The 13,546-nt window shown below is 42.7% G+C and overlaps 1 protein-coding gene across 1 annotated transcript; it reads right to left on the bottom strand.

The window, feature by feature from the left end:
* Positions 1–1,665: 1,665 nt before the first annotated feature.
* LOC141012930 (sodium-dependent phosphate transport protein 2A-like) lies at positions 1,666–12,538 on the bottom strand. Its single transcript, XM_073486474.1, has 12 exons — positions 12,451–12,538; positions 12,183–12,353; positions 11,640–11,774; positions 11,229–11,372; positions 8,966–9,077; positions 8,270–8,465; positions 7,074–7,169; positions 6,822–6,888; positions 6,476–6,643; positions 6,195–6,311; positions 3,167–3,291; positions 1,666–2,256 (listed from the first exon to the last, which is right to left on the bottom strand). The coding sequence occupies exons 1-12, from the start codon at positions 12,536–12,538 to the stop codon at positions 1,666–1,668; spliced, it is 2,010 nt and encodes a 669-aa protein (XP_073342575.1).
* Positions 12,539–13,546: the final 1,008 nt, after the last annotated feature.

Below are 13,546 nucleotides of genomic sequence, written 5' to 3' on the forward strand. Positions count from 1 at the left end.
ACAGATAATCAGCACTCTGCTCTTACTCAGAGAAGTAAATGGGTGTTTTTGAGAGCACGTGCTGGAGGAGGTGTCGTGCTAGACTCCTGTTTCTGGATCCCCTCACCTCTAAGACGCCTCCCGAATGCCTCCAAGGTTCAAATTAGACTCAGCAGGATGATGCGAACTTTGTCCAGACTGTCACGTCTGGTGGTGGTGGTGTCTCATTTAAAACACCCGAACTTTAAAGAGCATGGCAGGTTCATGAGAGGACAAAGAGGACATATTTTGCGCCTGAAAAGGTCTGTAAAGTCAGACACACAAGAATGAACGAACTCTGAGCTTTAATCTCACCAGCTGAGACTCAACAGGGTCGTTTTTTATGTCTGGCCTCCTCAAAACATGAAAGTGAAGGAGTCTGACTCTATTGTCTCATTAAATCACCAGACTTCAGAGTCGACATTTCTTAAATGTGATCTATTGTTACAGTGCAGCAGAGAAAACACAGCACATATTCACACATTCAGCAACACCTCCCAAGCGTGCATAGTGTCCCACTTAGACAGGCATACACACACACATACACACATATAGGCTACAACACATTCATACACTCCTTTGTAGATAACATCAGAAAGCTAATGTGATGATTCTTTGAATCCTTTGTAGTGTCTGCGTGCATTCAGTCGCCCACTTACACTTACATAACAGGTGAGTGCACAGTATTTTAACATAATGATCAAACATTTATCCACAAAAAAATGAACGACCTTTGCACCCAAGACTGCTAAATTCTGGGAAATTTAAGAGCCATCCGTTCGTGTAGTGCGTCATAATGGACGACAACGGACGCCACATCTGGGACAAGCATGGTGGATATTTTTTGCCTTCATGATGTGGTCCGTATGCTTCACCAACAGAATCGCCGCAAGCTCATTCCTGCACGACATGTCAGAGCAAACAGGAACCATGTTGTTGGCGCCTCTGGAACTGTTAACTAGATGAAGGGTCTCCACCGGCATTTTTCCCAAACACAAGACATACCACCATTGTTTGTTTACATTCTTGTCCCCAGAAATCGGTCCCTAGGACCTCCTTCCTCGGGACATCATGTGCATCATTAAAAGAAGGCAGATACCCCAGAAAATCTGTCTTTGTCAAAGCCTAATGATGGTAGGTATGCTGGAAAATCACCAAGTATGGTTACTGACTGATATTGATTGATCTGTGAATACATTATTTCAAAATGTTGCTCACTCACTGTCCATCTTCTTTGTCACTGCCTACGTTTGTTGACACGTTACCTTCAACAACTGTCAATCAGCAGTATCGCAAGAAACCAGAGGCAGGATATGAACTGTGGCAACAACAAAAACTAGTGGCCAAAAACTCCACAGGTTGCCTTTAATGCAGTTACTGTATTACACTTTCTGTATGTTACATGTTCATCAAGTTCATTTTATACCTTGAGAACAACAGTTGAAACAACAATCACTTAAAGGTACATTAACTAGATGTTTATGCTTTTGATCATTTCATGTGAGCTCCATTAGCAGATGGAGTTTGCCAGGTTGGATGGAAGTCGAAGATGGATGAGAAGTATTTAAAAAAAAATGATTTGAACATCTACGATTCCAGTGGCTTTTGTCAATTATTCCTATAAAAAGCCCTCTGTTATCAGTCGGACTACAGTGGAGTGCTGTTGCACCTCTCTAACCCTTTTAATTTAAGAACCCGCACACCTGGTCTGATCTCATCCAGGTAGTCCAGGACTGGGTTGTCGTAGGCCAGCTCTGCCTTCCTCTGTGTGGACTCTTTCTTTGGGCTAACCGAGGTCGTCTGTGTCGAGATGTGCTCCTCTTCTCCTCTCTGCCCCGCCTCGCATGTGACGCTGCAGCAGTCAGTTGCCTTGGTGATCAAGCGGTCGAGTGGTTTGAGCGAGTGCATCCACTGGGGCAAGAAGTCCCAAGTCTGGAGCTTGGCGGGCAGGTGACTGGGGCTGTGAGCCTGCATCACATTTACCATGGCGATGAAGATGGTCACGCCCAGGAAAGGAGCCCCAACTCCTGCCATGACCCGCCAGCCTGCCAGCGAGAGGCCCAGCACCAGCGAGGGCAGGAGCAAGAAGCAGAGGAGAAGGTACAAGACTGCAAACCAGCGGTACTTAGCAGTGCGCTCACCCAGGACACGAGACATCCTTATCGGCAGACGCATGAAGGGAAGAGGATACCACAGCAGAATGCCGAAGACGTTGAAGAAGAGGTGACACAGAGCAATCTATGAAGAGAAGATACAGAGATACAAGGTCAGACTTTAGACATTTAGGTCTCTATCTAGGTATGCAAAGGTAGAGGGTGCCCCATCATTAAACAAAACATATAAATGTCCCCTATTTGGTTTCCGATTTCTTTTTTCATTATCCTCGCCTTTTCCTCAAGACCAGGATCACATGGTCGACAAAACGATAGCACTTGGTATGGCATTTTTAATGATATACAAGGTAATATTTAATGCACTACAAGCCCACTGCAATCCACAATCTCCATGCTTATGTCCCTTTTTCATATGCAATCGGGAGAGAGGTGCACCTTGCAGACACAAAAACGAGGCATAATGCGATTCTAGCCTGGTGTGTCTGCGTGATAAATACAGCACATGTGTTTGTGGCAGAATGCGTCACGCAGGTACAGAAGCTTTAGGAAATCTGCTCCGCGGTACACGAAAGCTGAAGGATGTAATTCATCACAGTCAGCGTGTCGACACGACCGGTTTGTCATCATGTAACACTCATTCCATAAACATAAAACCAACGACGTGATCAGGTTCTAATTTTCACATCCTGACAAACATCAATATTTTTCCTGGAGCGTCCACGTAGCTGCCTCCCAAACCTCTTTCACTCTCAGTTATGCATAAATAAAAACAGGATTTTTAGTCTGCAATCTGTACATAATTCACTATAACTTTGGTGTTTGTGTGGGTGAAAAAGACATTTGTGTCTCCAATATTGTTGTCTCACAGTCTGTGTTTATCCCGCTCTCTGAGGGGCATATCAGAGGAAAATATATTCATGAAAATACTGTTTTTCCTCCAAAGAATAGGATGTTGGTATTGGAGCCTTCACTTTCTTTTTTCTCATTTCCCTGCTGTTTAAAAATGCACACTGTAACTGATAAAGCTGGCTTACTTGTATGGCGGCTGCTAGCTTGTTCCCAGGACTGGCCAGAGCTGCTAGCAGGGCTGTGGCAGTGGTGCCAATGTTGGACCCGAGGGTGAGAGGATAGGCCCGCTCCAGGCTGATCACCCCAATACCTGAGGGAGACGACAGAAACATGGGCAGTAAAAATATTTGCCGTGTCTACTACTTTCTCGTAAACTAGTTAATGAACTCGACAATGTCAATCGCTTCCTCTGGTGCCACCATGTTCGAATATACGCTGTAAAAGTGCCCTCTTCGATGCCCCTGTGGAAGATAAAACATGATAAAGCACCCTCTAGGGTGTAAGTATCATGACTTACTGCGCGCTTGTGCCCTTTTTATCAAACATCCCAAGTCAGCCACTGTTAATGAGAGTCCCGACATCTATTCTCCAATGTTTAAAAATAACTTTTGAAACTATTTGACTCAAATTGCATATTACATACAAAATCCATCAAATATAAAATCATTTGTATGTGGTTTTGAGATGAACAGAAGCAAAATATTTAAAAAGAAACAGAGGAGTCTTAGAGGCTGAAATGTACTTTTGCCAGATAAGATGACTAATGACAGCATATGACAGCCAAAGTAGGGCAATGCTGCTCTGCTATCTGCATTCAGAAGTACTGAAATTGTGTGAAAATGGTTGTTCTCTATCTGTTATTTTCTATTTATTTCCAATTAATGATACTACAACATAGCAACAGCAAGTAAAATAAACAGACATACTTATTCAAGTATATCTGTGGATTGGAAATCCTCCATAGTTTCTTTCATTTTAGCTTTTTTTTTTTGCAAGCCGATTAATTACTCCTGTTTAATATGAGAAATTATTCCCATCTCACATTTATCACTGTGTAGCAGGCTGATGACTCAGTCATCACTGATTTTATATGCTTCATTTAGCCAGTGGCATACAGTGCTGGTTACGCAACATGTTCTTACAAACTTCACAAGACTCGATCAGTGGAAATGAGCAGGTTTATGTCCTTATTTGGCCCTGTCGAGCTCACAAATGAGATATTAGCCAACACGGAAATTTGGGTTATTTTCTCGATAGAATGAAAACACATTCATTTTAAATAGCGCATAAATACATGTCCAGAGCAATTGGGTAAACCTTGAGATTTATTAGTAAATGTCTGTTTCGAGGTTGTGTCGTTAGAATTTATAACATGATGCAAAAACCAGCGGCCCAGTTTACGAGCTGCTAAGTTACAGCAGTGAGTCTTCCAGGAGCGACTGACAGTAACAACATGAAAACAAAGTGATCACATAAACGTATATACATGTAAAACATGAAATGAGAGGGTTTTAGTAAACATTTACAGTGGCTGTGATTTCAAGCCTCAAATGCCAGAAGCAGAGTCGAGGCAAGTAACATGACTGACTTCTGCACACTCGGGGTCATAACATCTGAAACTCAGCACAGTTCGAGTCCAGTTTAATAAGACATTATAAGGGACAATCTCCCTGAAGGCGCGCACCAAATCAAAAGATAACTGTGGGGTCAGACTGAGAAGAATCTTCACGAGTCCAGCTTTCACTCTGGATACTCGCTGGGAACGCCTCGGGGTTATTAACAGCACTTTTTGGAGAAAACTGACCAAACCGAACAGAAAGTCCATAATCCATAAAAAAAAAGTTGTTGTCACCTTTGACAGAAAAAAAACATCATGATGGTGCAAGAGGAAAAGTTATTTATAATTATTAAAGGGGATTTTTGTAAGAATTTTAGAAAAATAACTGAAATGATCAACAAAATGTGAATAAATAGCAGCTTTGACATTATGATGACTCTGAAGTTAGCGTGCTAACCAGCTAGCCCCGGCCCATCAAAGTTCAATGTGCCTTTGCTAGCTGTGGAAACACTAACGCTACCCTGGTCCCCGAGCTACCAGTCCGAACTGCTAGCTGCACGGCTAACTCTGCTAACTAGCTAAAGGCAGCTACAGTGAGCTGTTACTCTGGTGACACGCTGCCCCCTATCTGTTTTCAGTATGAATTTGACAGGTTGCCAATTCTTACATATTGCACCTTTAAATTCTGAGTTAACTTTACTGTTTCAGTGCACTGATGTCATTTGAGACAATAAAGCTTATTGTTAGAAATGTGAAATGTCAATTTATTATCTTTATCATAAGTGTTTGCTAACTACATTTGAGGTATAATTGCAAAGAATGTGTCTATATGGGCCAACATATCAATATTGGTAATATCTGTTTTAGCATCGGCCCCAAAACTCAAGTATCGGCCAAATTTGACTGCTTTGCCAAACCGTGAATTATATCTGAATGTGCTTTGTTACTTATGGATGTTATGTGATCTGATGCAATGAAATGAAAATTCTACCGATGTCAAACTAACAAAAGGACCACAAATAACCCATCAGGCTGCAATGATTAAGTGTCCAGTCTGCCTGACAGTATTTCAGTAGAGAGAATCAAGCGGAGGACAAAGGGATCAAATACTTGTTTAACACTACTCGCACATCTATTATACTGTAACAACCGAGCGTTGCTGCCGCAGGTTTCAGACTCAGACAGAGGTGATGTCAGTGTGCAAGGTTAAACTAATATATTATTCAGTATTTTAATGGCTGGAGGTGTTGAAATGTGCTGTCAGACTGTGGTCAGTGAGGTGGGTGGTGGAAGAGAAAGAAAACAGTAGATATCCATGAGAGTCAGAGAAACCCTTGCAGCAAGATTTTGTCTGATTATGCCGTATTCATACCGTTCTGATTATGCTTTGTTCATGCTATTAGCAGCTACTTGTTGAATAAAGGCAACACTAAAGCGTATTAATCCTTCTAACTCAGACTGACAGTACAGATCTGTAGAAGCACCACTTCACCATCTTAGAGCATTTATTGCAGAGGACATGTCACTGATAATTACTTGCCTCACTGGCAGTGACGGATTTCTCACAAGTTTATATCTTGTCAATGTTTTAACTTAATTCAATTCACTTTGAGGCTCTCAGAGTTTTCACGTGTGCAACAGCATGGATCGCTCACCTACAAGAGGAGTCATGGCTGAGGTAAACACAGAGCTACTCTGGACCACAAACGTCACCCCTGCACCCACAAACATGGCCATGTATCCTGACAGCCACCCAAACGGATGCGGCAGGTCTGTGGAGATAAAGAGAGGAGACACAACACTGTAACACTTCTATGTGCAGCTTATAAAGGTTGTCTTGCTTTGTTTCCTCATTTTTCAGACCACATGCTGCATATTCAACTGCTACATGTTGATGTGCTGTCTAAAAGCTCCAGCGGCTCAACAGTATGCCCACCTGTGTTGATGACTTTATGGATGACCTTTGCTACTTGACCTTTAAGAAGAGAATTGAGTAGCTTGACTAGAAGCAGCAGACAGGTGCAGAGGACAGCCAGAGAGCCTGCCAAGAGAATCAGGCCCACGCTGAGGTCTGACAGCTCGGTGGACGCAAACAAATGCCTACCTGCAGAGTGACAGGGCCAACAATCATCAGCATATTACCCCCCAAGCACCCAGTTTTATTACATGTTTAACAGGACCAATGGTGAAAAGAGATGGCAGGCTAGAAATACATAATTAGAACCACTGTATGTAGATTGCATTCACAAGCGAGTGCGTGGGTTACTTGAGTTTGAACTCACACTTCAGTGAGGATTGGGACAAGTCAGGACCTCGGCCACAGTCGTCAGCGCTCACATTGCCAGGGAACTGTAGGAAAGAAAGAAAGAAAGAAAGAAAGAAAGAAAGAAAGAAAGAAAGAAAGAAAGAAACTGTGATGAAACACAAATTAGGAACACAGTTGTCACTGGCAGCAGTCACAGGCTGTATTCGACGCCAATGTGTGACACAATGGTCTGCATGTGCGGGAGACAGCAGAAGAGACAAGCCATTACCATAACAAGGTCAGTCTGGCACCATTCTTTCACCAGGCTCCTGTTCCTCATGTCCTCATTTCCCATGGCGATCCCCGTGATCACACACTTGTCCAGCTGAGGGTCAAAAGAGGGATATTTCTGGTCTTTTGAGTGAAATCATTCAACCAGAAGGCCTGTTCCCAATAAAAGCCTGAGAGCAGAAGATTTACCACTCAAAATTATTATTAAAAGGAAATAAACTTTTGTAAACCTGTCATTTCAGACAGAGATAGACAACAGCAGGCCTCTCATATGTACTCATTTGCCAGCTGAATGGCAACTGTGTGTGCGGATTTCATCAACTGTAGCTAACTAGCTGCCAAGCTAACACTGGCTAAATGAGTTGTGAAATACCCCGTCTCCAGCATGATTTTTTATGTTTCCAGCTGATTTGTTACCAGCCGCAACAGCATCTGCTGGTAATGTTTTCAGTTTGTGAGTGTGTGCGTGTGTGTGTGTATTATATATTGTTATAATATTGTCTTGTTATTATTATTTTTTTTTGCATTTAATGGCTGATTTGGTCAGTTTCAGTCCTCCATACAACACAGTTAGGAATATGATATCAGATGGAATATAGCTTGTTTAAACTGTACACTTCTCTACCAGCCGTCTCCACCAACTGTTACTGTTTTCACTTTGTGTGTGTGTGTGTGTGTGTGTGTGTGTGTGTGTGTGTGTGTGTGTGTGTGTGTGTGTGTGTGTGTGTGTGTCATCATGGCAAAATGTGTTTCTGCAGACATCTATTGTAGTGAGTATTTTGGCAGGTGTTTATATGTCTGTCTATATGTCGGTCTGTCTGTCTGTGGACAGATTTTTGTCAGTGTGATAGCTTCACAACTGTGCAGGACACAGTCACAAAGCTTTACAGGCGTGCAGGTGTTCAGATCAAAATGAAGGCCAAGTTTGAAAATGGGTGTGGGCTGAGCAAGGGTGCTGGAACAAGGGAGGAAGCATGAAAGTTCTTATGATGTGACCTGTAAATCACAAACTTATGTCACCTTAATGATGTGCTCACTGCCCTGCGTCCATTACTATGTGGTTGTAAACCAGTTAGCCAGACGTGCTAATGGTTGCAGCTTACATTGGTGAAGATCAACTCTGTGTTTACTTCTTTCCTTACACTTATGCCCTCCAAACTCATCAAAACAAATGTATATATATGATAGCTTTACCTGTATGATGAGCTTGGTGACTGGCTCGGTGATGACCTTTAGCAGCTCAGGTGCTTCCTCCCCAGGTTGAAGCCTGAAGCTGGTGACCAGCAGGTGTGACAACCGGGTCATTAGGCCACTCATCACCTCCAGCGGCAGCAGAACCAGGACCGACAGCCAGTTGAAGCAGTCGTGGATGGTTGCCCCAGCAAAGGCACTGCAGTGGGTCACAATTTATTTTCTGCTGTAACTAAGGTCAGCCATCTGCGTGATCATCTACTCAAAATGATTGCTTGTTAATCTGCTTTTCATGGCTCAACTTTTATGATGTAATGAGCATTTTAGTTTCGACTCAGTGTGTGAGTATATTGTGAAAGATCAGTAAATCATGTTTATTTTACCAGACACAGATTAAGTAACATGCCATCTGTTCGGTGCCGTATCTTTCATGCCAAAAGGTTACTGGTGTGGGATCGATGTGGATCGGTGCCATTATTGTCGCTGCTACAGAAATTAAACTCAGATGGAGCCTGAAGCAAAGAGGCAGCTGCTAATGCTTTGTCTTGTTCCTCCTCTGCTTTATACCTTGCACTTTCAGCCATCTTTCCTCCATCTACCCACTTATCCTCTTCACTTTTTCCATTTCAGTTTCTTCTTCCCTGATCTTCAACCCCCGCCACACTCACGCTCTAATTTCCACCACCTTTCTTCACTCACCGTTGAAACTCTGCCCTCTCTGCTGCTTGCATCATGGCCACTATGGTGTTCGTGACTGATGTCCCAATATTGGAGCCCATGATGATTGGAACGGCCAACCTCACTTCTAGCACTGTGACATAAGAATAACATCAAACATTGTAAATGGATAAATGTCTCATTTCTCAACGGTAATGCACGTGACCTTCTGTATTTTCATTTTAATGGAGATGAAAGGTGATTGTAATTTGTAGGTAAGTGGAGTCAGCTTAGCCTTCACACTCTGCAGGGGGTTTATTGTTGAGGATGCCTCTAATGATGACCTAAAGGGAGATGTGTATAAATGCACCCACTCATACTGACACCCTTTCTTGCCTCTGCATCCCTTTTTTCTCTTTGATAATGACCTATTATCTTTCTCCTAGCTCACTTACAGAAAGGATTTAGAAGCAGGAGGGCAGCCGTGCATACTGATGTCATTTCATTTAATGAAAGTGAAACCGAATGAAACAGGGGCGACCTCCGCGCCTGCCCCAGCAACAGACAGGTCGTAACCTCACCATGTAATGGTCTTATGAGGCATTGTAAAATGAATACTGATGTAAATGAGTTCAACGCAGTGAGAGAGGGTGAAATGGTTTGATTTGATAGTGGCTTTGATCCCAGTCCAACCTGCCAGATTACGATAATTCTCCGATGGTTTGTACACATGGCCACCACAGCACTACGGGTCAGTCAGTCAGTGTGTGGTAATACTCACACAACAGAAACATTCAATCCTGCAATGTTATATCATTCAGTCCTTTTAATTAAATCGAAAGGATGACACTGATGATATATATCATTAAAAAAAAATCATCAAAAACTCATCCTTTAAACGTGTATGTAACTTCTGCCACAAAAGGGCTCTCTAAACAAAACAAAAGAGTTTTACAGAGTGTTGAGCTGACTGGAGCTGGAGGGGAAATGTACTTACCCTGGGTGTGTGCCGTTGCTCGCTAACGTTAGCTTAGTGTAGTGTACAGTAGTGTATAGTACAGGCTAGTGTACATAAACTGAACTGTCAGTTTGCGGCAGATAAACACTGCATGAGTAACACAAATAAACAAATGTTCCTGCCGTCAAACTGGCTTCACTGTCGATGTATACACCATTACACAGCCACAGCTGCTGACTGAAATCTATCTGAAGTGACTCAGGGACACATTTTTACAGATGAGGTGATATTTAAAGTTTTATTTGCGTAAAGTTTAGTGTCCTAGCCGACCTAATGAAACGCACCGCTTGCGGATAATTTGTGGATTTCTCTGGGTTTGAACAACATTGGAAACATTTGGGATAATGAAAGTACACAACAACAAAATATATAACAAATATCTAATTGTTTTAGACATTTAATGAAGTATTGCTACACATTATATCTTTAAAGCAACATTATGTAGAAATTGTCATTTTGTGCGATTTGTTGTGCAACACTACCACATCTCAAATACAAATGCAATTTATCAGATGTAATGTTATGTGTTGAAAACTTGTATGTTGAAGTAAACGTGTGTAACGCTGTGATCCGACCCTCTCACTGAAGCTACATAGTGCAGAAACAAGTGATAGAGACACCGTTCACACTATTACAAGACACCGTACCATCACAATGATGTAGAAGCTGTTATTTTAAGGTAAAAATGTTACACAATGTTGTTTTAAATTAGGTCACAAGATAGGCGAAAGTATTTCTTGGCACTTCATCTGCTAATTTACACTTGACTGATTATACTTATGTATGATTGACTGATTATACTTATCAAATCTTCCTCTGTCCTAACGCACCTTCATCTGCTTACATTTATGAATTTAACATAAGCTATATTCGCTAATTTGGTCCTTAAAGCTCAACAGCAAATAAAGTAACATAATTTACTGTATCCTCCAAGTGGAACACAGCATGAGATTAGGCTGGTAGCCAGAAAACTGAGATTATAACCGTGAACCACAAATTAATTAGATCTATTTGTTATTGCCACACATGCACCATGGGAGTTTTCCCTTTTTTACTGCTCTGTATCTGTTTCTCTGTTTGCTGCAAAACCTTTGCATGTGAAATAGAAGCCTGGAGAGACCCACAGGCTTAGTGTATATACAGTACACACACACACACAACATGTATGAGACTAAATGAGGCCAGCGTGGACATATTTACGCTTCAGAGTCTAATTTAAAACTTAAAAATCAAACTCCTCCTATGTGACGCTGGCACATTTACACACACTTTTATGCGCCTACTCACATCCGGAGGCCACCAGACTGACGACGATGGAGGAGGAGGTGGATGAGCTCTGGACCAGCACAGTCACCAAGATCCCCACCACCAGCCCCGCCACGGGGTTTGACAGCACTGCATTGTCCCGGAAAATGTCCCCTGCCACTTTACCTGGTTGAATATGCCGCCCACACACACACATATACACACTACTGGTCTCAGACATGACAGTTGCCAAGAGCAATGTTAAACAAGGCTCAAAGTGCTTGTTCCCCCAAATCCAAAAAGGTCAGCAGATGAAACTATGCATTAAATTATACAGCACTGCCCCAGTAGGACAGTGTGAACTGGACTGCAGTGACTCACTTATTTGTCAAACATCAACCGGCTGAGTCACTATCAGCCTGCTGAGAGAGCAGTGAGGGTGATAGTACTTACCCCCTGCTAACTGGAAGGCAGAGCTCAGAGTGTCCAGGGAGCAAACAAAGAAGAAGAGGAGGATGAAGAGGAGCGGGATCTTGGATACATTTATAAGGAGCTGCTTTATCGTGTTTGGACTCTGTGGAGAGCTATCTGTTCAAAACAACAACAACAACCAGAGAGACGGTTAGCCTCACAATGTGCCCCCAATCTAGAGTGAAAAGCTTTTTTAAAAAATGTATCACAGATAAGACAAGAATGGGTTCTGTTTCTGCCCACTGCATCTTCTCTTTCTTGTGATTTCTGGATGAGAGCGATAGCCTCAGAAAGCAATTTCACATGTAGGGAGCAAAGTCATCTGATGTACTACATTACCCAAACGCAGCCAAACACTGCTGAGTGGCAGCAGGACTTTGCCTTTGTTGCCCAGACTGCGTGATCCTGCTGTGTCTTCTGAGCATGTCCTTATCTAATGAGCATCAGCTTCTGCTGTTATTATCTTCTCAAACAGATCAGACCTGAGATGAATGTGTTATTCTCCTCTTCATGCCACTCGTGTACCTTTCTCTTTAGGGAGTCTGTTAGCCTCCCACAGTGAAGGTGTATTGGATTGGTGATTGGTATGTTGCTTGTAGCCCTCAGAGCTGCCGCTGAGGTCAAGGGTGGAGCCGATGCCAGACTCCCTGTCCTCCTCCAACAGGAGTTTGGGCTGAGTGCCGTGCATCCTCAAGCCTGACAACAAAGTTCAAGAGTGCACCCTGAGATCAGCTTGGAGCATTTCATAGACATGGAAAACGGTGAACGGTGGGAGTCGAAACGTATAAGTTACCTCTGCTGTCGAGCCCTGTGCTCCGTGGAGCGGACACTATAGTTATAGATCGAGAGGACATGGTGCTTTGAATGCTCTGTTGAGACATGGAGGTAATTAAAATCACAGGATGACACCATTGTAGAGGGAATGTGAATGTGTTTATCAGCCACCTGCAGCAGTAAAAAAGAAACCAAATGAGAGCAACATGTCTGTAAAGGAGCCCATCTCCCTCCACAGAGAACAAAGGCGGCCCACATTGTTTGTAATTGGCAGCTGTCCTTGATTCGAGGTCATATCGCACACCACAACAAATAAACGCCCTGTCAGAATCAATAAGGCAACATCAGTATCCATGGAACTTGTCTTGTCCTCCGTTTCCTGCAGCTGCAAGTCGGCTCTTAAAGGGACTCTCCACTATCTATAGAGCAGCGACTCCCTTCAAAGGTTTTCACCGCTCTCGCTTTAAAGAGACCGTTTTTCCCCCTTTTCATGTCAGCCACTTTGCCATATTTTGGGGACTCCAGTGGAGGAGGGAGTGCTAATGTGTCTCTTAAAAGCAAAGAGGATGGAAGTGAGTTGAGTAATTACAGCAGCCCAAATTACAGTCATTACAGTCACCGCTGCATCGTTCTCATTCTGTGTGGCATCCTCCTGCAGGTTGTGATGTGCAGAGAGGCCCTGTGAGCATATGTACGTCTGTCTGTATGTGGGAGGGTGTGAGACAAGTTCCATAGATTGCAGCTGAATAAACTCTGAATGCTCTTTTTTTTTTTTTAATGTGTGAGAAGTACTGAACGTTATCCTCTAATCTATCTGCCCCACGCTCGTCTGTTTGACAGTCTGCCACTCTCTCTGTTTCGGTGCTGCTTGTGAGTTCGCCTTTAAGTCGATATGACTCACGTGTTTATTTCTAATTCTGTTTAGGCTTCACCAAAACTTTTATACTGATTGCATTTTACTTGAAGTGGAGAAATAAAAAGCTTTAATGAAACATTTAGTAACTGTTGTCAGTGATTGATGGCTGACTTGCAAAGATTTTCTGAAGGATGTGGAGGCCAAGGCTCAATTTAGAATAAATAATTAATGTCAAACAATAAAAGAAAACGCCAGCGTT

This window comes from Pagrus major, chromosome 18, assembly GCF_040436345.1.
Source record: "Pagrus major chromosome 18, Pma_NU_1.0".
NCBI classification, from domain to species: Eukaryota; Metazoa; Chordata; class Actinopteri; order Spariformes; family Sparidae; genus Pagrus; species Pagrus major.

Bases quoted from the DNA above. Each gene is read 5' to 3' on its own strand.
- LOC141012930 (XM_073486474.1), bottom strand. From the start codon at position 12,538: ATGTCTCAACAGAGCATTCAAAGCACCATGTCCTCTCGATCTATAACT. The intron at 6,889-7,073 runs GTAATGGCTTGT...TCTTTCCTACAG, and splicing joins GCCAGACTGACCTTGTTATG to TTCCCTGGCAATGTGAGCGC. The intron at 2,257-3,166 runs GTAAGCCAGCTT...TTCTCTTCATAG, and splicing joins AGCTAGCAGCCGCCATACAA to ATTGCTCTGTGTCACCTCTT.